Below are 24,299 nucleotides of genomic sequence, written 5' to 3'. Positions count from 1 at the left end.
TACACCACAACATGGATGAGTGAGGGACAGCAACCTCACATCGAAAAGAGTTTGGGAACAACATTTTTTTTATTCGTGGGAATTGTTTGGAGTCAAAGGAGCATAAGACAATAATAATTAACTGGTTGAAAAAAGCCAAGTACCAACACAAAAAATCAAAGTGAACATACACACCGACTGATTTCGCATGAAAATGAGAACAAAAAACCTTCAGCAATAAATAATGACATAAAAAACAACATATTGCTGGAAGAGAAATTCATAAAAATGAGACATGAAATGAAGCTACACGATGAACAGAAGAAAAACAAATGCAAAAAGACGAGTTGAGCAGACGAACATTGACGTCAGTTAAAAAAAGGAAACAAAAATGAAACACCTGTAAGTCAGTAAGGTGCTAGCAATAGATTTCCAAATCCATCATATTCTGTCTTTATTCTCTTGTTCTGTTTTTTAAATTTCCAATAAAAAAATAAATAACATGATCAAAGCAAGTTCAGAATAAGGAGGAGTTCCTAATACAAGATCTGAGGGAGGTGTTTTCTATTTGACTGACAGCTTCTGATGGTGAAATATTCATGCGACTGAAGAGAAACACCATCCAGAGAGACTAGACGTCTAATCTAACAACATTTGCTCCCCGCCTAAACAAATGTTCTTGTGCACATCATTTTTTATCTCCAGGCATCCCTGGGTAAAAATAATAAAATGACTTCTTTGTCGCGTTGCTACAGCAGTGAAATCAAATCAAATGGTCTGTCTATACAAGAGAACTTTTAAAAAAATCAACAGAAACTTGAATTTTCTGTACAATATTGACCCGCAAAGCACAACGGCTATGATGTATTAAAATATGTAAACATATTTGCTGTTTTGACACAGTCGTCTGTGACAACAGATAGAATCACACTGGTTCACACTGGAGTCTTTAGCCTGGATTTTTTTTCTTTTTTTTTTTAAAGATTGCAATAGTTAAATCCACAAATCTCAAACATTTCAGGAAATGTATAGAAAACTGGACAAAAGAAAAGAAAAAATGCTATCAGAGATTTAAAATTCAGAGAAATATCAGTGTGATGTGCATTTTTCCTGGTGGATCCACTCTTACACGCTTGAACACCATCTAGAATTTGGTTGCCATGCGTAGCAGTCCAATCCTTAGCTGAGACGTGTGGGGTGGGGGGCGAATATTGAGATACATTACTGTATCACATCTTGCAGAGCGGTAACTATGCACTGCCGAGTCAACCCTGACTGGTCATCATCCTTCAAAAAAAGGACCTAAATTCAATAAATTAATAAATTACTTACTAAATGAATAAACAAAAACAAACAAAAAAGTAGAAACGAAACAACAGCTTTCATTACACATATACTTTAGCTCATTATCGCATCCATGAAAGCTACATTTAATGAAACCGTTTGTAATGTGAAATCACTTTTTGACTTCCAACTTTCCCGACAATCATAGTTTCTTGAGGTCCCTCACTTACACAGATGCCAGCACCACGTCACATACACCTCACATGCATGCTCAGAATGGCCGAAATGACAGTGATCGTATTTTACAGGTTTACATTGGGCAAGGTCGTTAGAACTCCAAGGATCACACACCTCTTGACAGTCACTTAGGGTCGCGTGGATGTTTGAGCGATGTTATACACACTGCCAAATGTCTCCAGCAGGCACTCCTTAAAAAGATCCACGCTGAGTCCCGTTGAAGTTGCACTACATTGTCTCTCTGTAAAGCTTACAATAGTAAGTGTGCTTCCATAAGCTAAAGTTCTTTTGTAAATGTTTCAGTGACTCAGTAAGCCTTGAGTTCTTAAGATATTTTTATCCTTTTTAAATCACAGTTGCCAATATGGTACTGTCAAAATGTTTATTACTGTGTTCCAAACAGTTTATTTTTCTATGTGTTGGGAAATGACTTGAGTTCTATACATAATATTCCTTGTCCTTGTCTTTCGGTCTCTTGCTACCAGCGCTACCTTTGGCGCTGCCACTGGGTGCTTTATCCTTCACCACAGCGCCATTGGTTTGTGCCGAGTTGCTGATGTAGTTGCGCGTCTCGTCCACCTGGTAGGAACCCTCGTCCCTGTTCCTGTACTTGTACATGGCGTAGAGGAGGATGAGGATGCAGAGGGCGGCTGCTGAGACAATGCCCACCACCATGCCCGTGGTACTGCTGGATTCCCGGATCACCTCTGAGGCCCCCGGGGGCACCCGCCGCACCACGCCGGGCACCGTGGGCAAGGCGGCGGGCACCGTGCGCAGCATGGGCGAGGTGATGAAGGGTCCCCGGGGCTTGGTGCCGTCCAGATCGAAGGACGTGGGCAGGGGCAGCAGGACAATGTCCGGCTGCAGGGGTTTTACCTCGCGGTTGTTCATTTTCCCGGCGGGCAGCTTGGGTGGCGTGTCCGAGGGGACCGCCGGCGTGCCCCGGAGGTCGGGCAGAGGCGCGGTGGGGGTAGTCCTACCTGCCTCAGAGGCTTTGCTAGGCCTCAAGTCCTTGGCCTCCCACTTGGGCGCGAGAGCTTTGTAGCCGCCTTCATAGGCCGATGTGGTCAAGATCTTATCTGTTACCAGGGAGAAGGTGGTGTAAAAATCTTCATCGTCAGTCGGGGGCAGGCTAGAGTCGAAAGCTTCTCCAGAGCCAAACCCCGAAATCACCATGCCATCATCATCATCATCACCATCATCACCACCATCACCATCATCATCACAATCATCGCTGCCTCGGTCCGACAAGCAAGGTACCCCCGCCTCAGTGGCCATGGCCAAGGATTCTTTGGTGGTCTCAATAATGATGAGGACGGGGCGAAGGGTTGGGGGGAGGGGGATGAATGGAGAACGGGTGGATACAGAAGGGATGTCTATGGGTTCCTCGACTAGTATGGGGATAACTAGTTCCCCTCCTGGAAAGCGAAAGAGAGAAACAGACACAAGTCAGAAGGCAGAACGTCTTCTATCAGCAGAGCAAGAAGCAGCCGAACACCAAAAGAACCGTAAACCAAAGAACGAATAAAGCAAAGCTCAACAAAGGGAAGAAACATGAACTGAAGATAAACAAAGAAAGAAAGAACGGAAAATACTGTACCAGTGCAAAAACAAAGAAACTCAAACAAGACCCAAACTGAAAGGAAAACAACAGCCATAAATAAAGTATACATTGCATCAAAAGGCTTTGAGGGATGCACAGGGGTGAGCCACAATAAATGGACTCCGCAAACTAAGTCCTACTTATCCTGCATGTCCTCAGATCAGCACTGCCTTTATACTTCACTATCCACTAATCATAGTTATCAGATGTTCTATGTACACCAACATATCATCACATCAATGATGGGTTATATTTAGTTCCATTCTAAAATGCTTTATATGTCTCCACATAAATGACTAGTTGCGGCTTTTAAGAGGCGTGATTCATTTATCTTCAAGTGTAAATCCTTTTTAGTCAGTTCAAAAACGGAGCAGTGAAAGATGCGTTCTGTGGATAAAAAGGAGCAGAGGGTATTAGCATTTGTTTGTAATTTAAGTGCAAGTCAGTGGACCCGAGAGCAAGTTAACTAAGTCTGAAATGAAAAACTGTTTTTTTGAAGGTGTTTTATTAAGCTGCTGAGAGATGCGCTTTTTAACCCCGTTGACTTATGCACAAGAACATATACTAACCAAACTAAAAGAGAAAAAGGCCATGAGCCTCTTAAAGATGTGACTGGCTTTTTAAGTCTATCAAAGACACAAACACAAGGCTGCATTGTCAATTCAAGGGAAACATACTTTCTCTTGGATATTGTTTGTTTTTGAGTTATGATAAATCAATTTTTTCAAGTTTGCTCAAGTCGACGTAGTGCAGACATTTGGTGGGATAGATGGTCAAACAAAGTGATTTCTTCCTGGGGGGTATACTACGAAGTTCAACAGAGACAGGGTTTCTTTGAATGGCTGGCTTGACAAAACACACACCTACCCTACTCAGAGGTAACGGGTACGACAAAGGTGGTTATCAACCGTCTTTGTGAACCCAGACTTTCTTCCTTAGGCCATTTGCTAACCAGCGTTTTATTAGTTGCAATATATTAAAAAACATACTTGGCAATAAAAACATGCTGCGGAGAAACAAATGTAGGCCCAATGCCATGCATACAGAAGGCTCTACTGTAACCGCTGGGCTTCATTTGGTGCCAGGTTAAGAGAGCCACCTTCGTTGTATGGAAAGCTCTGGCTTTAGGCTCAACATACCTCTCTAGCCCATTCATCTGGCTTCATAATACACCCCTCACGAGGCCTATGTTTGCGTCTGATGTGAAAAACAAAACTTGATGTTGGCTTAATTACACTTTTATATTAGTTTAAGCCAAACCAAGATCTTCTGCTCGAACTAAGCACGTAGTTTGGTTGGATTTTGTGTAGTTTTAATGCAGAAAACCAAAGTGTCTGAAAGGTTGACCAAAAGAAAAATGAAATTCGAGATTCCAGGAGATAGGTTGGAGGGTCCCACACTGATCTACAGAAGCAAACTGTCCCAGCGAAAAGTCCCCACTCACATGTCATAAAGAATAGCAAGTACAGCATTTAGTGGGCTCCCCTGTTTGCCCTAGCCTCTTGCCTTTTGACCCCTACAGTTACCACGATGGCACAAAGTCACCGGGCAGTTCAATCACACCTGAATGTTTGCCAATATGTACTCTTTAGTGAGAAAATCTTGCTTGTAACAGACTGTGTTTACCACTTAGTACTGATATTATGTGCTTAAAAAACATTCCCACATTCACTCATTCTAATAAATCAATTTGGGAATGCTAGATACCACACGCTTTATTGGTTAAGCCTATTGTTGGGCGACTACAAAGACTTTGAAACATTCAGATGTCTATTGAAGCTGCTTATCCTCTTGCCAAAGTGGCTTGTTTGTACATTGCAACGGCTCACAAACAGGGCACTATAAAGAGATGCAAACCTTTAGGAACAATAAAAGAAAAAGAACACAAGAAATGAAGGAAAATTGAAATCATAATTAAGGCATTGCAAAAAGAGTTTAGAGTTAGAGCAAACATTGTAAAAAAACATTCACAAAGTAAAGCCACAGATAGAGCTATCCAGAAAGGGATTAGTAATAAGTACGTAGAAACAACAGGTAAAAACAAAGTCAGCTTGGAAAATCATAAAGCCTACCAAAAAAGAAAAAAAAACATTTTCAAAGGAAGAAAGCATACCATCAGTTTTTTCAACTTACATCAACAAATTGCCCGCATGATTTTGGCAGGAAGAAAAAATGTTTACAAAAGAAAGTTGTGTAAGAATGCCTTTGGACAAGTTAGGTTAGTTTCTTTTTTAGCAGTTTCTGATTAAGTAGTATATATTTCTCTTTTTAGACAGGATGGCACAGGGAGGCAACAACACATACATCCACACATCATGACATGAAAATAATCTTCACCATTCTGTTCAGGATATCTTTTTTTTTGGATAATCATTACATTTTTGTATAAAAAGAAAACTGTATATCTATAATTCTTGCTTTGATATATAAGTCTCTTCGTAAATATCTACAGCCGGATTAGATGACTATTTTTTTTCTTTTTTTGCTCGACTTTGAACTTCATTAATGAACAAATGGATGACTGTACATATCTTAGAATCTCTACGTAAAGGGATCGGGAGGAGGGAGTGTGACGGGGGGGTTGGGGGGNGGGGGGTGTGGGACCTATGAACATACTAGGAAGGAAATGACATAGATGGGGGTGAACGTGTACATCAGTTGCCATGTCCATGTAAAGGCGGCACGAAGCGGTCGGGCGGCATTAGAGCTTTTGGCTGTAAGGAAGGGATGGGGATATACAAACAATGAGCATATACATGCCCATCTACAAAAGAGAACAGCACTCTCAACACTGACAGTTTTACAAACCCTAAGCTGCAACTTCTTTGCCATGCACAAAAGTAATCCACTATTTAAATCCAAATTTCAATCAAAAAGTGGCTATCATATAACAGGAAATATTAGAAATCAGCATAAAAAACAGTTTGGAACACTTTTCACAGATAGTGGTGAGGGTGTACTTTGGAAGGTATCTTCTCTCGTTTCTCTATGGAGGATGTGAATTTGGAAACCCAATGCAGCTGTGTCCTTTTGACGCCAAATCTTTCAAATGAACCTCCTGTTTACAAAATAGTGATAATTCATAGAGAAAAGACGAAGCGTCATTCTAATTAGGGAGGAAATCATCATTACATTGGTAACTCTTAGCAAATATTAAAAATGTGAACATTTTCAGAAAAAGAAACATAGATACACATATATGTGTTTTTGAACATATATGTACAAAAAGACAAAATAAAAGAGATTGGCAAGCAAGAAAGAAAGGCATTAAATTTATCACACTATCAAAGATGAACAACCAGAAAGCACACACTGAGGCAGACAAAGAGGAGGGGGGACAGTTTATAGGCAAAGTGTCACCGCCTTCGCTTAACTAATAATAAAAGTTTATTATTAGTTACTTATACATTTCTCTTGTTAGTATTTTTTAAAACACGGGACAGGGCGTGCAATCTGGATGTACGTCAGAGAAAGAGAGGTCAATCAGACATGGTTTTTATTTTGGATTTGAGTTCCACTATAAGAAGTTGGGTTAATGCATGCTTAAGTAAGTTGCATTTAGGGAGAGTAATATACAATAACAATACAGCAAGCCATGGGACAGGTGGGGGGGAGGGGCTTAAGAAGGGGGTCCGTTAGAGCTCACTGCCACCAAAGGGCTGTGGGATATGTCGTCAGGCAAAGAAACCATTCATCAGCAGGGGAAGGGTTCATCATGGTTGATGTAAAACCAGCATTATGTGGCTTTTAGGCCCACTGCATTCACTAATTCATCACGAGGGGAAGTAGAGTTATAATTAATGAGCTCATTTTAGACTCAATGTTTGGATGCTTTGTGTTATGTGCATAACCAACAGCCTTCGTTCGACAGATGTTGAAAAGGGAGTTCCACAAGAGGGCTTATTATTATTATTAAACTATTATTAGCTTTATTTTGTAACAATATAGTTGTTATTAAGTACCTTTGATGACTTTAAATAGATGTGAGGCTCTTTTTTTCTTCAGATTTCAAGTTTTTTTTTTTAGTCTTCTGCAAACTGGTTCCCTCATCTATTACGCACAACTAGGTTTATAATAATAACAATAATACTACACACTGTATTGATTATTTATTATCAATCCTGACGTCTTAAATGTGCATTTCCTGCTTGAATTTCTGACATGCTATTACTCGGCTCTCTACTGTAGGAATGTAGCGCGTCACATAGCTGTGATATTATTCTACTGGCAGAGACAAACTCCCCGCCTTGTTAAATAAACAATAACAGCACACAGTAAGTGATTTCATCCGAGGCTTTATTCATCCAACTCTGCCCTTGCTGTCGTGGCCTTGTTTGCATCCTATCGCTGCATTCTCGGCTAACGGCTTTCGGCAACTGTTAGCTTTGCGCTATATCAACAAAACACTTGTTAGGGAGGGGAACCGCTGCAGTCGAGGGTCTCCAGTCAAGTCAGTGCAGAGGACCTTGATGTTTTGGTAAACACTTTAATCCTGTGTAAGCTCTTGCACAAGCGTTGCACATCTTGCTGCCTTTCTGAAGCAGACAAACACTGTGCTTTCTAATGGGTTTGCTTAACCAGAGTGCGTTTGTTTTCCGCACTCGTCAAGATGGATGGGATTTTATTCTAAGCCTCTGCCTCCCTTCCAAATAATTCCCCCTCTCCGCTAGATCTACAGCTGAATTCTCTGTTTTTATGCCTTTTCAAGCAAAGGAAGTCAGGACTTTAGATTAATAAATGTCGCTTATGCGCTAATGCTCGCTGAATAGCCTTCAAATCAATGAGACAACCTGATACTATCTTTTCAAACCACAGAAACGAGAGCATTAAAAACAAACTGAATTCCATGCATTCTGCTTTTCATCATTCTAAAAAAGACTATCTGCTGCAAGCTCGCTTTTGAAGAGGAATTAAGTAAATGTAGTTATTTAGGCGGCTGATTGAATGACTAGCTAAGCAGCTTGAAAGCTACAGATGCAGAAATCTCAGCACTTTCTCTCTCTTCTCTCTCCCGGCCTGATCCCCGTGTCCATCCAGCGTTTGCTGAGGCTTCCGAATGGAGATGAATCCCACGGTGTGTCAGGGATTTCACTACGCTACACCATAAAAGAGGAAAGCCGGTGCACCAGCACCAGCCATGGATGAACTGAGTCAATGGGATTTCAACGCTGCAAATTGTGGGTGAGTCAGTGGTTTTGGGCCCTGAAATCTCCTTGTGGCTGCGCGCATTGTGCACAGACACCTGCTGTAGCAGATTCATTCGTCTCCACCAACACAGGTAGGGAGGTGATTATCAGTGAGCCAGCAAAACACAGATTGTCAGTGTGGACACATTTTTAGGGACATGCCAGGGATTATGTTGATGCCCTGTGCAAAGGCAGAGCAACATGTATCTTAAGAAGCCGTGCACTTTACCCTGATAATTACTTTATCTTGCCAATGCACACGCCGGCCAAGAGAGGTCCTATTTCCCACTGATGGAAAATTCATTTCCATTCTAAAAGTATTCCGTTTACACGTCCAGCCAGCAGAAAGGTCTGCCCTGTAAGGACACATGACCACCCTCCGGCTGCAGGAGGAGGGTCCTGGAGCCACGGTGCATGGCAGATAGCTCTTAATCTGTCATCATGGGGCTGGGCGCAGTCTGGCGGATTCAATTGGCGTCTCCAGCCGGCGTGGCGACTGCCCCTGTCAGACGGTCGATTTGCTGTACAGCCGTTAGGCTGCACCTCTGCACTCGGTGGACATGTGTCAGCTGAATAACCTTTAAACTGATCCGAGGCCTGTGTTGAAGTGACAGATAGACCGATGGGGCTTGATGAAAGCCATAGCTGACGCCACGAGGAAGCTCAGTGATCCATCCCTATCATACTTTATTCTGTACCTCCGCACGTGTCGGGGCTCTTAATATACTGCAATGAAGAAATCTCACAACATGCAGTTCAACATCAATTTGAGCCACAGACTGGCAACTTTACCCACCAAGGCCAAAGCCATGAAGAGAGATGTATACGATGTTAGACCTGTTTGATCTGTGCTCCACTTCATCAAAGGCTGATAGGGTAATGGCGCATGCAGGACCATTCACGGCCCTTTTATTAAAACACACAATCTTTAAACAATCCATTGACTGTCACAGGGAGTGCTACAGTTACCCTGTTTAAAGAGATTTATTGGAGGCTGTCTACTACTAGAGGAATGACTATGTTGTGTTAAATCAAACAGATTTGAAACACCTACCTGTATATCTACACTCTGCAGCAACATTATTATAGTGCAGCAAAAAGTCACAGTGTGGAGGCTAGGGGGATGTATCTACAGGAGTCTGTCTTCCAACAGTCAACATAGATTTTCTTTCACTATGATGACGATCTTCCCTTATTCCTAAACCTGATTTCGGGGCATTTTAGGCCCAGTGCAACACATTGTTAACAACACCTTTGTTGAAAACTAGGTTGCCGCCCATAAAACCAAAAGAATGAGCTGAAAGAGCCTAAAACGCTTAAAACAGCTAAACTGTGGAGTTGGGGGAGAATTCTCTTATTTTGTCACCTTTCATATTATGCCCAGTCATTTGATCCTTCATCATCCAATTTTGTTTTAGATTTTGTTATAACCGGAAATGGCACAGTGCAACCAATGTGATGTACCTTTCTCGTGGCCGACATATTGAATAGCTGTAGCTGGACAAACAGGTGTTAGCGATGATTCCATTGATATGTCCACAAGGGATGATGGAGCAAAGCCATTATTAATGCTGTTTATAACATCCATGTTTTTTCTGATAACAATTATTGTATATAATGTCTGCTCTGCATTCGTCCATTTTTAGCATTACTTATTTCAAGTACAAGTTAGCCTTTTTTTTATATTATTCTAATTTAAATGTATCATCTGATCTGACTAACACTATGGATTAAAAGATTTAAAGCAACTTGTAGGGACGGTATGTACAAATCAAAGATTTCGATTTTGCATTTCAAAAAATAATTTGCATCAATTAATAAAAGATAATTACATATTAATCACAGAAATTGCTCAGATTACACGGTAATGAGAAGCTGCAACACTGTTAATCACTGTGAAATTAAATCATACATTGGTATCTTGCTGTTTCTGAATGCAACTGAACATATTTTCCATCAGTGGGAGTACTTTTATCATGAGCTGGACTTAAAGTGATGTTGATGTTTGTTATTCAGAGGACTGTCACGGCACACTGCTTATTTGCCCTCTTGTGGAACTCGCGTGGGATAAAAGGGGAGAAGGAAAGGTTTAACAGTTTCTTTTAATAACACAGACAACACGAGACGACCACAGACAACAGACAGGCTGGCAGACGGAGCTCTGACACACAGCAGGCACAAACACAGGAGCTGAACGGGGCCACGGCGGGGGCGCGGGACCCCCACTGTGGCCCCAAACACACCGACATGTAGTAGAAGCCAGCTGGGGGGGTTAGCCTGACACTTATGGGTGGAGAGGAAGCAGTACACAAAATGGATGCCAATCATATCCATGCAGAAGCCAGGGGAGTTTTGGGGGAGAGGATTATAAGTTAGTCTATAGAGCTACGGTACAGTCCAGTACAGTGTGCATGCCACAAATGCCTTCTACTTGGAGCAACAGATAGAATAGAAAAACAGATATACTTTGTGGCAATAAAAGTCTTTTTATGCCATCTGCATTCAAACAGACATGTATATGCAGAAAGGCTAAAAGAAAGAGTGAGGAGGGGGGGTAGGGGTGAGTTGGGAATGGAGAGGGGAGGGGGGGGAGGGGTTAGCGCTCGGAAGGGGGAGACAGGGAGTCATTCTTTCACACACAACTTTCTTGAGACAGAATGGGGTTGCCTGCACAAGGCCAAAAAAAGGATGATGGCAAGAAAAGATTTTGTTGCCGTTCATTTCCCTATGTTGTATCGAAAATGGGGGGGGGGGGGATGTGTTTCTCTAGAAGCCATGTGGCACGAAAAAAATGATAAACAACACAAACTTGATGAGGAGAACTTTGCAATTTTCCAACCACCAAAAGTTCATGCGGCACAAGATGAGGCAAAAACGGGAGGAGGGGCTTTATCCTTGCTTGGAGGATGGACGACGGATGATGAGGAGGACACCAAAGAAATAAAAACAAATGACCACAATAAAATAAAAAATAAAAATCACCCCACTCGACCCGCCCCCCCAAAAGAAAAACAACCAAAAATAAAGCTAAGCAACCCAACAGCTGGGTCCAAATCGATACAGAGGAGAGATGTTCACATGTGCATCACAGGAGAAAATCCAAACCAAAATGCAACGGAAAAAGAAACAAACATGTCATGCAACTGTTCATACGACTGAAAGCAGGGCAAGGAATGAGGATATGAATTTCTGTGTCCACATGGTGAAATGTACAGTATGTATGAGTGTTTATGACTACATATGTTGCCACTATATGAGGGGAGGGTACCATGTTCTCTCTAGTGAACTTACATTACGCTTTGTTGCACTTCCACTTTTGAGAATACTTGGGTTTGGGATCTTTTTTATAGTCTAATGAAAATGAAAAACAAAACACATGAGCTGCAGAAATGTGTCCATTCAATTTCAGTTAATCTCTGACTTAAGAGAGCAACTCATGCTTGCAGATAAAGGACCTCAATTCTTGCACGGAGACGCGGAGAAAATGGCTTTCTCTTCACATTAAAAGCCACGAGCGCGAAGGACCTAAATGTGGTCATCATTTCAAGGAAACAAATGGCGTGATAAGGCTTCAAAGTAAATGAGTTTCTCCCACAGATTGGAAGAAAAAAGGCAAAATGACTTACGCGGGATATCTACAAAAGTACGCGGGAAAAAACCTAATTTCCGAGAATGACAAATAAACGGGCGATTATCTGTTATGTTCTCCGAGCAGAGATAGCAAAGCGAAAGGGCAACGCATTGTTTCAATTTAGACTTATTATTAGCAGTGAAAAGTGGACATGTGCTCGGTGCTAGGATGAGCCGTATTTAGGGAGATTAACGTGGCATCAATTAGTCCACTGTGATGGCGTTTTGAAGGACAGTGAAGCAATCAAATAGCTGGAGCTGTTAATGATTTACAGAGCGCCTATGGGGAGACGCTTTTCACACACTGAGCCAGTTTTAATAGTGCTCACTCTCCTGGCTCTCTTCGTACTATAAGTATATGTGCCAGGCATCCCTGTGATTGACAGCTGTTGTTTAAAAGTCGACCAAACCCAAGTTTCCTCAAAATAACCACCTTTTTAAAATCTACTCTTTAAATTCTAGCTGTGATTTTAAATTCAAAATCTACTGAGTTTATCACTTTGATGCAATTACAAAGTGATCTGTGTGTGTGTGTGTGTGTGTGTGTGTGTGTGTGTGTGTGTGTGTGTGTGTGTGTGTGTGTGTGTGTGTGTGTGTGTGTGTGTGTGTGTGTGTGTGTGTGTGTGTGTGTGTGTGTGTGTGTGTGTGTGAAGGGAGGAGGGGAAAAGAGACGATGCGCACAGAAATTCGAGGATATCTGTTCTCTATTAGAATGTTTCAGGTAAGGCAAGCCTCCGACGAAGGAAACAGAGGTACAAACGAGTACAAGAAGAAGTAGAAGAAGAAGAAGGAGGAAGGAAAAGGTAGGAAGAGGCTCTGTTGCAGTTAGTCTGCTACATATCACAGTATCTATGCTGAAAGCATCTTTGTTCTCGAAAGAATCTCAAAATGTATCCTCTGTCAAGAGAGACGCACACACACGCACAGCAAGAGGAAATCAACCAGTACAGGACAGATACATTTTGAAGCATCAGTGCGGGCGACATGACGCTTGATACTAATTTCGTACTTTGTTGAGTAAAGTTTTGCTCTCCACCGAATGCTGAGAACCCAAAATTAGTATCAACGCTTCTTCATGTCTGCAACCAGTGCCCCATAGCTAAGTGTAACTTGTTCAAGAGATGGAAGGTGTGAGCTTTGACTACTGACTATAGATGTAAGCTTTACAGGTAACTTCCTACAGAGAGCATGCTAAGGATATAGGAGTTCTTTACTGCTTTCATCCATCTCCAAAGAGTTCTTTAAACTTTGGATATACACTGAGAACCCTTCACACTAGTGTATATTTCTCACAGTGGCTACTTTTCGGAGGGCTTTTTTTTTTTTTTTTCAAAGTTACACTTGAAGCTCCCATGGGACATGATGCTAAGAGGAGAAGCTCCTCGGATAGCAAATCAAAGAAAGATAAGGAGAAATAGACCAGGTTGAGAGCAAGCACAAGTTGACACACCCATCCCACCTGCATGTCCGGAGTCGCACTCCTCCAGGTCCTCGTCATCGCTGGAGCACTCCGCCGACGAGACAATGTCATCAGTCGTCTGTGGAGGAAGACACACATGCACAGGGAAACGTGGTTAGGCACACCGAGTCCTCATTTCACACAGCCAAGGATATCTCTGCACACACAGACCTCTCGCCTGTCCTTCGGCTTCCATATATCACTTGGAGTCAATCATATTTCACAGTGTTTATCATTCTTCACTTTATGTGCTTTCCACCTCCGCAGATAATTGTTTTCCTTCACCCTCCGCACTCTGCCCCGGATTATTTATCGGCCCTCTCCTCCTCTGTCGTCCACAATCAATGGCCCCAGCAGGCCCTCGCAGATCAACAATGTCCCCGGCTTCTGATTTGTGCTAAAGGGTGCAGCAGGAGGGAGGAAGAGGGCGGATGGCTTTGCTAGCTACACCCCGGACCAGCCGATGGATTATCTGCACACTCTAGTTCCCACAATTCTGATTTATCCCGCCCCCTCCCTTTCCCCCCCGTCTTTTCGGGTCGACCCATGGAGGACAGAGGGGGGTGGGAAGGGGTAGTATTTCAGCTGTGGTGCGCTGGGCAGCCAGCGTTTATTAGAATGAATCAGCGGGGTGATAAAATAAGCCCTGTCACCAAGCAGGGTTATGAAATCAGAGCGCTGATTGAGTTTTCCAGGCCTGGCCGAGGGTGTGGGGCTCTAAATATCATTGAGTTTGACAGACTAATGAAACGCGCCCCCATGCTTGAGCTGCTGCTTTCAACCGGGGCCCGGAGAAAGCTGTCCGCCTCTACCATATGCACACACACACACACACACACACACACACACACACACACACACACACACACACACACACACACACACACACACACACACACACACACACACACACACTCCTAATGCGTGCTGTGATGTGTGATGGACTGTGCCATTTTCTGTATCACTACATTTGATAATGCGCTAATGCATGTCTGTTGCTTGTATGCATAATGCACCACATTATGTACTGTACTCCAACACGAGGAGGAAAGAAACGAAGCAGGGGAGGCTCTAGACTAAATTGCTGTAAAATATGGCCCCTTGGTAAACACGACTATTTATTGAAGCAACATTAGAGGCGGAAAAGTCTTGGTTATCGCTGAAAGAGGGTTATTGCTTGTTATTATGATAGTGGCAGATGTGAGAGGCAGGGACACAGACAGAGAATAGATGAAAAAGCAGAGCCACTTCAAAGTCTGTTCCAGCAATTTCAGCGTGAGACCATCTCCACAGCCGAGCATCAGCTGAAAGCACTGCCTTTCTCCGGCCCATTCATGCAGCGTCTCTGCAGCTGATGCCGGCAGCCTCTCAGAGCAGATATTTCCGCTGCCTTTGATGCAGCGGCTTAGCAGAGTCTTACACACCAATCAGTTTTAAATGCGACATTATGCTGAATAGACAATCTGTTATTATCATTTTAGCTAGCTTGTTTATTTGGTAAATACAACCTGCAGACACACACTTCATTATGTCAATTTAAAGGTGCCATTTTATGCTCTTCCTTGTAGCGTGTTATATAGGTTTAGTGCATGTAAATGGTCTACAAAGGCTAAAATCCCCAGGTTCCCTCCAGAGGGAGTTTCTTTTCCACACACATTGCCTCCATTCGACTCCTTTATTTACTTCTGTAACATAGTGACATCACTTTGTAACACCGAAAACTAGCAGTATTGTCCTGTCTAAATAAAATTCAAAGTTTAATCTATCCGATGTTTATAGTTCATTTGGTAATAGGTTAGGACAGTGGTTCTCAACCTTTTTACACCAAGTACCACCTGAGAAAATAGTTGGCTCTCCAAGTACCACCATATGACCAATGTTAAAATACAGTCCATGCACAGTCCATGCAGGACTCGGAGGCAAATGTATTTTTTTTTTTCTCTCTCTCTCACTCTCTCTCTCTCTCTCTCTCTCTCTCTCTCTCTCTCTCTCTCTCTCTCTCTCTCTCTCTCTCTCTCTCTCTCTCTCTCTCTCTCTCTCACTCTCTCACTCTCTCTCACACTCACCACAAGTGAGAATATAAAGAACAAAATAATAACTTATTCTCACACAACAAATGTAAACTGTACACACATGTCATTTCCTGGAACAACCTACATCGAAACAGAAAATGTCCTATTGGGAATTCAGTTCCACAATAATAATGAAGCCTCCAGGAGCAGATGAGCCTAACGGCTAATAGCTCATCTTCAGTCTTCTGATGTTTGCTATTGCCATTTCTGTGGTTGCAAAGNAGCATTAAAGGATACCTACTGACGGATTCCTCTCTCGCCGTCTCTTCGCCCATTCTGACACTGAAGGCGGAGGACCAGAAGTTGAGGACAAAACAGTACCTAAATTCGGTGTTTCGGAACTTTACAAACGGCTTTCTCTAAACGTGGAAGGTTTCATCCTACTTACGGCAGAGAGAATTAGTCTGGTCCAAAAGGGTCTTCCGACAGGTTAATAAATGCTTCGGTGTACACAACGACCCGTGGTGGGTTCTGTTGTTCGCGACTTTACTACTGTACCCCCGATGATGGTACAGTAGTAATGTCTAACTCCCTGGTCTCTTCTAATCGCCACAGGCTTGTAAACAAAATCGTATTGATTTTATACTAACATTCCATTAAGAAATAATATAAACAAAGTTCAAACTGAATTTGTTATGAATACGAGAACTATCCTTGTAAAGTGTCTCACTACCAGTTAGCGCGAGCGGATCACGCCTGGTGTGTCATTTTCATCACCCACCACCCCCCAGGAACAAGACACGTTTTTGTGTCATTCTCTCTCACTCCACGACCACACAAAACACCAGGCAAAAATACCCAATATTAACGGTGTGTGTGTCTGCCCAAGGAATTCTCTGAGTTTTTATCAACTTTGGTACTTAAAACAGATAAAGTAATTATCGTACACTGTCAGAAATAACGTGCTAAATTTTTACCTTTAGGGGTCCAACAGCTCGTCACTGGGGCAGTACCCCCAAAGGTACACCCATTGTACCCCTTAACAAGGGTACATATTAGTACCCTTACAGTTTGTACCTTATGGGGGCAATAATGGACCTTGATGCTCTAGGACAGTGGTTCTCAACCTTTTTACACCAAGTACCACCTGAGAAAATAGTTGGCTCTCCAAGTACCACCATATGACCAATGTTAAAATACAGTCTATGCACAGTTCATGCAGGACTCGGAGGAAAATGTATTCATAATAACATTATTTATTGTCAGCCACAGCTACATGTACAGAGGGCAGTCTATCTCTCTCTCTCTCTCTCTCTCTCTCTCTGAATGTAGGCTTCCTGCAACAACCTACATTGTAACAGAAAATGTGGGAATTCAGTTCCACAATAATAATGAAGCCTCCATGAGCCTAAGGGCTAATAGCTAATCTTCAGTCTGCTGATGTTTGCTATTGCCATTTCTGTGGTGGCAAAGTAAAAATGAAAAGAAAAAAGATGACAATTAAGGACAAGTGTGTGCTTTTTCAGCTTTTGACCTCGGTCACAGCCTTCTCTCCATCCTTTGAGCAAATGCCTTCTTCCTGAGTCACTTCTCTCCTCCATCACAGCAGCTGTGCATATCACTTTTGCGTTGCTTGCGGAGCCTGCGCTTGTGCTCGGTTGATGATTGTCCTCCTCCTCATTCACTTGTTCACTTTCGCTGCTAATATTCTCCTCTGTACCTCTCTTCCGAATACCTCCCGTTTTGAGCCACGTTTTTAACATCATTCAGCTTTCTTCTTTCTTTAGCTTGCTTGCAACGTTAGCGGGTAGTAAGGTCGTAATTAGCAACGCCAGAAATAAAATAAAATAAATGTTTTCGTTTCTAAATCTAAAAACAGCAATAGCCTATTAGAACTAATTTAAACCACAGTTTCAATTATCTCAAGCTTATTTTCATTCGTTGTAGTATTTTGATAGTATGATTTATTTTGTAATTAATGTTTTTCAATCAAGCCTCAAACTATAGCCTGTTTTAAATTGAAGTTGTCTGAGGTTAGTGCCTACTGTTAACATAAGGTCTTACCATCAGCTGCTCTTGCAGTAATAACAGTGTACCTTAATGTCCCAAATGTGCACAATGTAGTGACTGCTTTTCGTCTTTTTGTTTACTTAGTTCTGTTTCCTGTATTTTATATGTCTGTGTTATGTGTAAAGGTTAAAGGTGGGGTACGTTTGAGAAACCGGCTCGAGATACACTTTTGTTATATTCCATGGAATGCTCTTAACATCCCGATAGCAATGAATATCTGAAGTGCTTTGACAAAAAATCCTTAAAAAAATGTCATCTGTGGAAGGCTCTGTAAGGAAGTGGCATATTTTTTCCGGTTTTGTATTTTCAAATTCTAGCTCACTCGAGCTGGTTTCTCCAAAATTACCTACCCTACCTTTGAATAAAAAAAAATAAAAAAAATAAATTAATCTTTTTATTATTATTTTTTTTTTTATATGTCAGATTCCTCCACGTACCACTAGCGGGAGCTGGCGTACCACCAGTGGCACGCGTACCACAGGTTGAGAACCACTGGGTTAGGATATTACGTTTTTAAAAAAATTATTCTGTATACTTTTATATTGTGTATTTCTACGTGCGCTCTATAGATATATATCGTTAGATTATTAATATGTATATTTTCTTCGTTTTTTTTACATGCTGCTGTGACTAAAACATTTTCAATTTGTAATAAATGGAGTATTTTATCTAATGGAATCAAATCGGATTTTATTTATTCGAATCTAAGGACATTTGTTTGTAACTGTTGTTAAGGCAATTTTAACAAAACTTCCAATATGTCCAGTCAAACACGGGTGAAATCTGAATGATGTTTTTATGCACATATATAACAAGGTTACATTTCTCCAAGGAAGTGAATTTCTACACGTTATGTTAACAAGGAACTGGGTGTCTGTAAGGGATTAGAGAAATCTCGACTCATGTAGTTTCTGCATGATTGATGAAGGCTGCAGCAACACATGGCAATACAGTGAGAGAGAGATATAAAGACATCTTCTTAAGAGCACCGTAATACATTTGTAATGTCTACCATTTCTCATGCATACAGAAAATAAAATCCGTAAAATCTCTAATGAGATATTTAAGTTGTAGAGACTCTTCTCATGTCACATAATTCTGTAGAAATTTGCATTCATTCATATTATATACGGTGTCCCCCTGCGGTGCGGGGTGAAGAAAAAACTGCTATGATCATCAGACTCCCTAAATGCTGCTTATAGTATCCATGCAGCACATCCCAACATGTGAGCAGAAAGGGAGACAGATTTCACTTTGACTGTCAGACTGCAGGATACATGTATATATAAGCAGCATGATTTCATTAAAAACACATTTATTAGAGCAGTGGCTCCCAAGGTTCTTTTTCTGAAGAACCACCTCGGAACCATCAATTTAGCTGAAGTGGCCCTTTATCATCACACAGAAGAGTTATTTTACATTTAAAATAGATGTAATTTCATATTCATATTTTTGAAGGCTCCTCTGCAGCTTTGGAGATCACTTATGGACCGCAGTCACCCCTGGTTAAAACTGGCCAGGGACCCTTGTGGCATCTTTCTGTTCGTCATTTCCTGCAGTCTGTACATCATAATAAAGGCTTAAAAACAGCCAAACATGTTTTGGTAACATTTTTTAAATAATCAGCCTACAAGTAGTCTATCAGGTTTTGTAACATAGGTAAACAGTTTTGCTTCTATACCGTAGATGTTACACAGATTGTGTACAGAACATTGGCCTTAAGACCCTCTTCTTTCGGCAGGTCTTCCAATAAACTTTGAGCATGGTACACCTGGAGTATTGCCATTTTTATCGCTATCTCCGACTTTTATTTTATTTTTTATTTTTTATTATTATTATTATTTGTTTAATCTCTCAAATTGCATCAGTGTCCTTTGTTGTGAAGCGCTTTGAGATTTGTCTTGGCAGATGAGAAGCGCAGTATAAATTAAATGTATTATTTATTATTATTATTGGAGTACGGTATATGTGGAAATTCATGAAAATACCTGCAGTACCTGAACTACACACTCAACTTGTGCTATGAACATTTACATACGTTTATTTATCAGAATCAGAATCCGTTTTAGTGCAAGCACGTTCACACATAATGGTGCATATACTGTATAAAAACAATAAGAGCAATTAGGATTTAGAGAAATTGAAAAATAAATATTCATAGTAAGATATTTGCAGAAGGAATATTGAATTTAAGTCTAAAACATTTAATATATTTGAAAAAATATTATCGTTATTCCCCCATCAAATTAGTTTAGTTACAATCTCCGAGTGTAGCCCCTGACAATTTGCAGTATTACCCTCTGGGGTACACTTCCCCCTGGAATCAGTGTATTATGGGGAACACAGAGTTGATATTAGGCCATGGAGATAATTGTGATCACGCAATATTATTCAACTATCATTGAGTTGAGATGAAATGGAGCATTTTGGAAAAACTTAGCAGACAAATGGGACTAGTTCCATGCAGTGGCAGTTCTACGGGGTGGCACGGGGTGGCAGCTGCCACCTCAGAAAAATGCCTTGCCACCCCAGCTGCCACCCCATTTGGCAGCTTTGTTTTGAAAGAAAAGTTGTGGCTCATCGGACATTTATGAGAGAAAATCTCTAATGTCCGAGTGCAAGTGAAAGCAATGTTTTAGCTGAATACACGTTTTTTAACCCTAACTGATGCAGTTAGTCATTTCTTTAATGTTTGTTCTTTCTGATGTAAAGTCAAGGTTGTAAATGTTTGCAATGAAGTTGTGGGGCGCTGAACTGTTCCTTTGATTCTTTTGAATTATGATAGTAATTACTGGTCTTTCAAATTTGAAAGAGGGTGAGCAAGCATCTTGAGGAACGTTCATCATTAACTCCTCCAAAAAATATAGTTTATTTAATAATAACACTGAATATGTGAATCATAACAGTGATTGACAGCTGATAGGAATAATATGATTGTTAATATGATCATATTCATACAGACACACATCGATGAGACAGTTAATTAATGTACTTATTGCAGCAGTCTGCATATTTGGTACCCCTGCTGGTCTAAGAGTTAAACCAACTCATTCAGTTAAAATTCATTAAATTACGTGTGCCACCTTATATATTTATATTTAAGGCTTTACTGATGTGCCACAATAATGTCACCTAATGTTATTGAGTTAAAATATCAATATTGTTGCTTTCCAAGTTAACATTGATTGATATGACTGCGATTAAATCAGCATATACTTCTGCCAGGGGATGCCACCCCTGAAATTCTCTTGCCACCCCATGAATATTTGTCTAGATCCGCCCCTGGTTCCATGTAACATTTCTACAAGGACTGACATTGCTATGACTGTTGACGAAGGTGTTGATTAGGATGGCCAATCAATGTGATGTCAAATGGCACGGCTTTTAACCCAGAGGTAAGCCTCCCGGAAACTATTGATAATCTCTCCGCCCTCTTGACTTGTCTGGCCAAAATCCTGCTGCAGCTGAACAATCCTTATGGACTTCATCTTCAAGCCAATTCACAGATAAGAGGAGGACAGATGTATTGTAAAGGTCACATTTCATTGGCAGAAAGGACACACTCAAGAGTCAATGTGTTCACCTTGCATTTGACTGAAAACCATCGTAGTAAGAGACCCTCTAATCAAAACAACTACGATACCACTCGAATAAATTCAAGAGGGCTTTTGAAGTGCCAAGTTAGACATTTGTAGATCCACTAGATAAGCGGCTGATCCATTTTCATAAACACACAATGTATCTCTAAGTGTCACAACAGTTCACACTGCTGATCAAGGGCTTAGGGTGCTATTTTTCTCGCGTTCGGTGCTAATGCTTAACCAATGAAGTGACACGCAGCTCAAAATCTTCTCCCAGTCCACCGGAGACGTCTATGATAACGTATAGCATGATGCTGTAAATGCAAAGGGTGCTCATGGAGCGGAAAAGACGCAGCGATGGGAGCCTACAGCGGGGTATAGCAAAATGATGCGGTTGGCCAGCGGGACAACACAAACTGATTTCACAGCTGGGGAAATCCAATTCTCTCTGTAAATCTCCATAACATAGAGTGGGACATATTTTGGCAGCAAAGTGATTTCATTTTCGCTGTAATTATTCTCAACAAACGTCATTTTTAAGAGAGTTGGTGGTGGGATTTACAGGCAGTTGTTCTGTGTGTGTGTGTGTGTGTGTGTGTGTGGGAAGCTCTAATATATGCATGCCTTCTACTTCCTGTGTCTATAATACGGGACAATTCCAGAACATAAAAACTCAGAGGCTATGTGCGTCGTGCCTGATTATCCTGATTACCCTGCCTTCGAGTGATGCGGAAATTCCTAACGCCACAAGCAAACGCCACGGCCAAATCAATAGGCAGACTTCATTAAAACAGCCTTTACCTCTGACCACTTCAGCACATCAACTAAAAGGATCACGCCGGCGGTCGATGGGGATAGACAGCCTTCATGGGAGAGCGGTCTCAGAACACACAGCTTGTAGTTTCACAAGTGATGGCGAAGACACTGACAAAGCAGAGAAGGCGCAAAGATGCTGGGTGCTTCTGTTACGACAAAGCTTCTGGGATGTTTCGTCAGGGATTCTGGGCCGTGAATCAGCCAGCAGCAATGCAGATAGCATTAACAAGCGGAGCTGCAATTACCTCAGCTGCTGAATGGATGCATGCTCCATCACCAGTCAGGCCTGACCTCAGAATGAACAAAGAGGCTGCAGGATTGATTAACAATAAAATGGAAGCTTGGGAAACCAACACTTTACCAAAAAAGACCACTGTGCCTTTCAGCAAAGACTCTTTAATTTATATTACAAAGACAAGTTGTGTGGAAGGACTGCTTTGGTTATTCATGTAAAATGTTAATTAAAGTGAGTTTTATTTAAAAAAAATATGTTTTCAAGTCTATCTTTAATCAACACTCCCATACAATATGTATTCTGAGCAAGTTCTGATTACTTTTTTCGCTTCAATTGTTTTTCTTTTCATCACTTAAATCGCTCCTCTTCTTTTAAAAAAAATGTATGGATAAATATTTTTCATTCATTTTACAACCTATTCCCAGTAAAAAAAAAAACAGAAAACCTCAATAACCTAATAAACAGGAAATAAAAAGGTAAAAACTATTAAAAAATATATACTGTATATTAGAATTGGGTAAACTGAAAAATAAATGAAAATATATAAAAGTAAAATAAACAAACACAATTCTTATGTATTGACATTTTCTCTATTGTTCAGGAATTAAACCCACAAAAATAAGGGTTTACCTCGAAAGGATTGTACAAGGCTGCTGCAGCCTTATACAAGCTAAAGCTGAAATAAATTTGTAAACAGACCTCGGCTTTGGATTCTCTCTTACTTTATTGAAAGAGCATAAGGAGTGGATAGCTACAGGGTCTGGTAAGGCAAAAAAACACTATTCTAAGTGTACATATTGTGTTGTATTAAGCTAGACTTGACAATATGTGAGTGTATCCTTTCATTTCAACATATGTGTAATATTTTGGCAAGATATGTGTCCTTAAAAACTATCAGTGACAATAAGAACATCAAGGCTTTTCACCCTTTCAGCCATATTAGAGGAGCAGCGGTTTCACTGCAGGCTGCCACGTTCTGCTGCATCAAGCAGATACATGCAACCGGTATGGGGCAGATTTCTTCCAAGAACAAATAAAATCTAATATTCACTTAAGCCCAGTCACACTTTGAAATGTTTTCTAGCAAAGCACAATCCACCTAGTTTGAAGCATAAAACTGAGAGCCAGGAAAAAATGCATGATTTACTTAGTTTCTATCACTTGTGTTCATTATTTCAAATGCTTTTCAATGTGCTTAACTACTGAGGCTTTCCATATTATAATGAGCATGCAGGTGCACTCACACCCTCTCTTCACACCTGCAGATGATAAAATGGCATGGCTGAACCCCCACTGACTTTACAGTTAAATTTAAACAAGATATGACGCAGTATCACTTGTGTTCCACAGATGGTGAAATTGTAATCACCTCATGGCAAACTGAGACTTTCTAAGACTATGCCATACTTCAACTTCAACTACAGAAAAAGTGATTTTTTTCCCCCAGCTAATTCTTGAAATAACTCATCATTAGATTGTGTGTTTACATCCATCGTCTGCAGAAGTGGGAAATAGTGGAGTACAAATACTTCGTCACTGTACTTAAGTACATTTTTCTGGTATCAGTACTTTACTCCACTACTTATTTTTCTGACTACTTTTTACTTTTACTTCTTACATTTTGAACACAAACACCTGTACTTTCTACATTTTCCTAACAGGCTGGTTCCTTTAGTTTGAATGTGTGTTTGGTGGCGTGATCATTATTATTTAGAGTCATTGCGTGCCTATTGATTTGAACACGATCCGTGTATCCATCGTTTCCTGGTCTTCTCTAAAGAAGAGGGACCAATGAAAACGTTGTCATGTTGCCGTTGTTCAGCATGGAAACAAACATTCATTAGCTAACAATGACATTATTGTTCTATTAATATAAAGGGAGGTCAGGTACTCTTTAAAAAAGATGGGAGTTATGGGTAATTTTTACTTAAGTACATTTCGAAGCCCATACTTCTTTACTTTTACTTGAGTAAAGAAGTTTAGTCAATACTTCTACTTTGAAAAGAGTATTTTTAAACACGAGTATCTGTACTTCTACTTGAGGAAAGGATGTGTGTACTTTTACCATCTCTGATCGTCTGAGGTTCAATCAAACAGAGAACTTGGAATAAAAGTCTTCAAATGCACGGCCGGTAACAGGGAACATCTGCTGCGTCTGCGGAGGAATATTCTGCTGAGCATGACGGTGATTGGATCGGTCGCATCAA

The 24,299-nt window shown here is 40.9% G+C and overlaps 1 protein-coding gene across 3 annotated transcripts in view; it reads right to left on the bottom strand.

Annotated features, from left to right (window-relative positions):
• Positions 1-418: 418 nt before the first annotated feature.
• LOC104941225 (neurexin-3b-beta-like) overlaps positions 419-24,299 on the bottom strand; it is a 122,041-nt gene continuing 98,160 nt past the window's right edge. For 2 of the 3 annotated variants that reach the window (XM_010766291.1, XM_010766292.1), the window contains 2 exons: positions 13,379-13,457; positions 419-2,918 (listed from right to left, as the gene is read on the bottom strand). In XM_010766291.1, the coding sequence (XP_010764593.1) occupies positions 1,939-2,918; positions 13,379-13,457 (1,059 nt within the window). In that variant the 3' untranslated portion in view covers positions 419-1,938. The remainder of the gene's footprint in view (positions 2,919-13,378; positions 13,458-24,299) is intronic. The other variant, XM_010766294.1, reaches the window with a different exon arrangement.

Source organism: Notothenia coriiceps, unplaced genomic scaffold, assembly GCF_000735185.1.
Source record: "Notothenia coriiceps isolate Sejong01 unplaced genomic scaffold, NC01 NC01_scaffold00003275, whole genome shotgun sequence".
Taxonomy (NCBI): Eukaryota; Metazoa; Chordata; class Actinopteri; order Perciformes; family Nototheniidae; genus Notothenia; species Notothenia coriiceps.
This window is presented reverse-complemented; position numbering and strand designations above follow the sequence as displayed.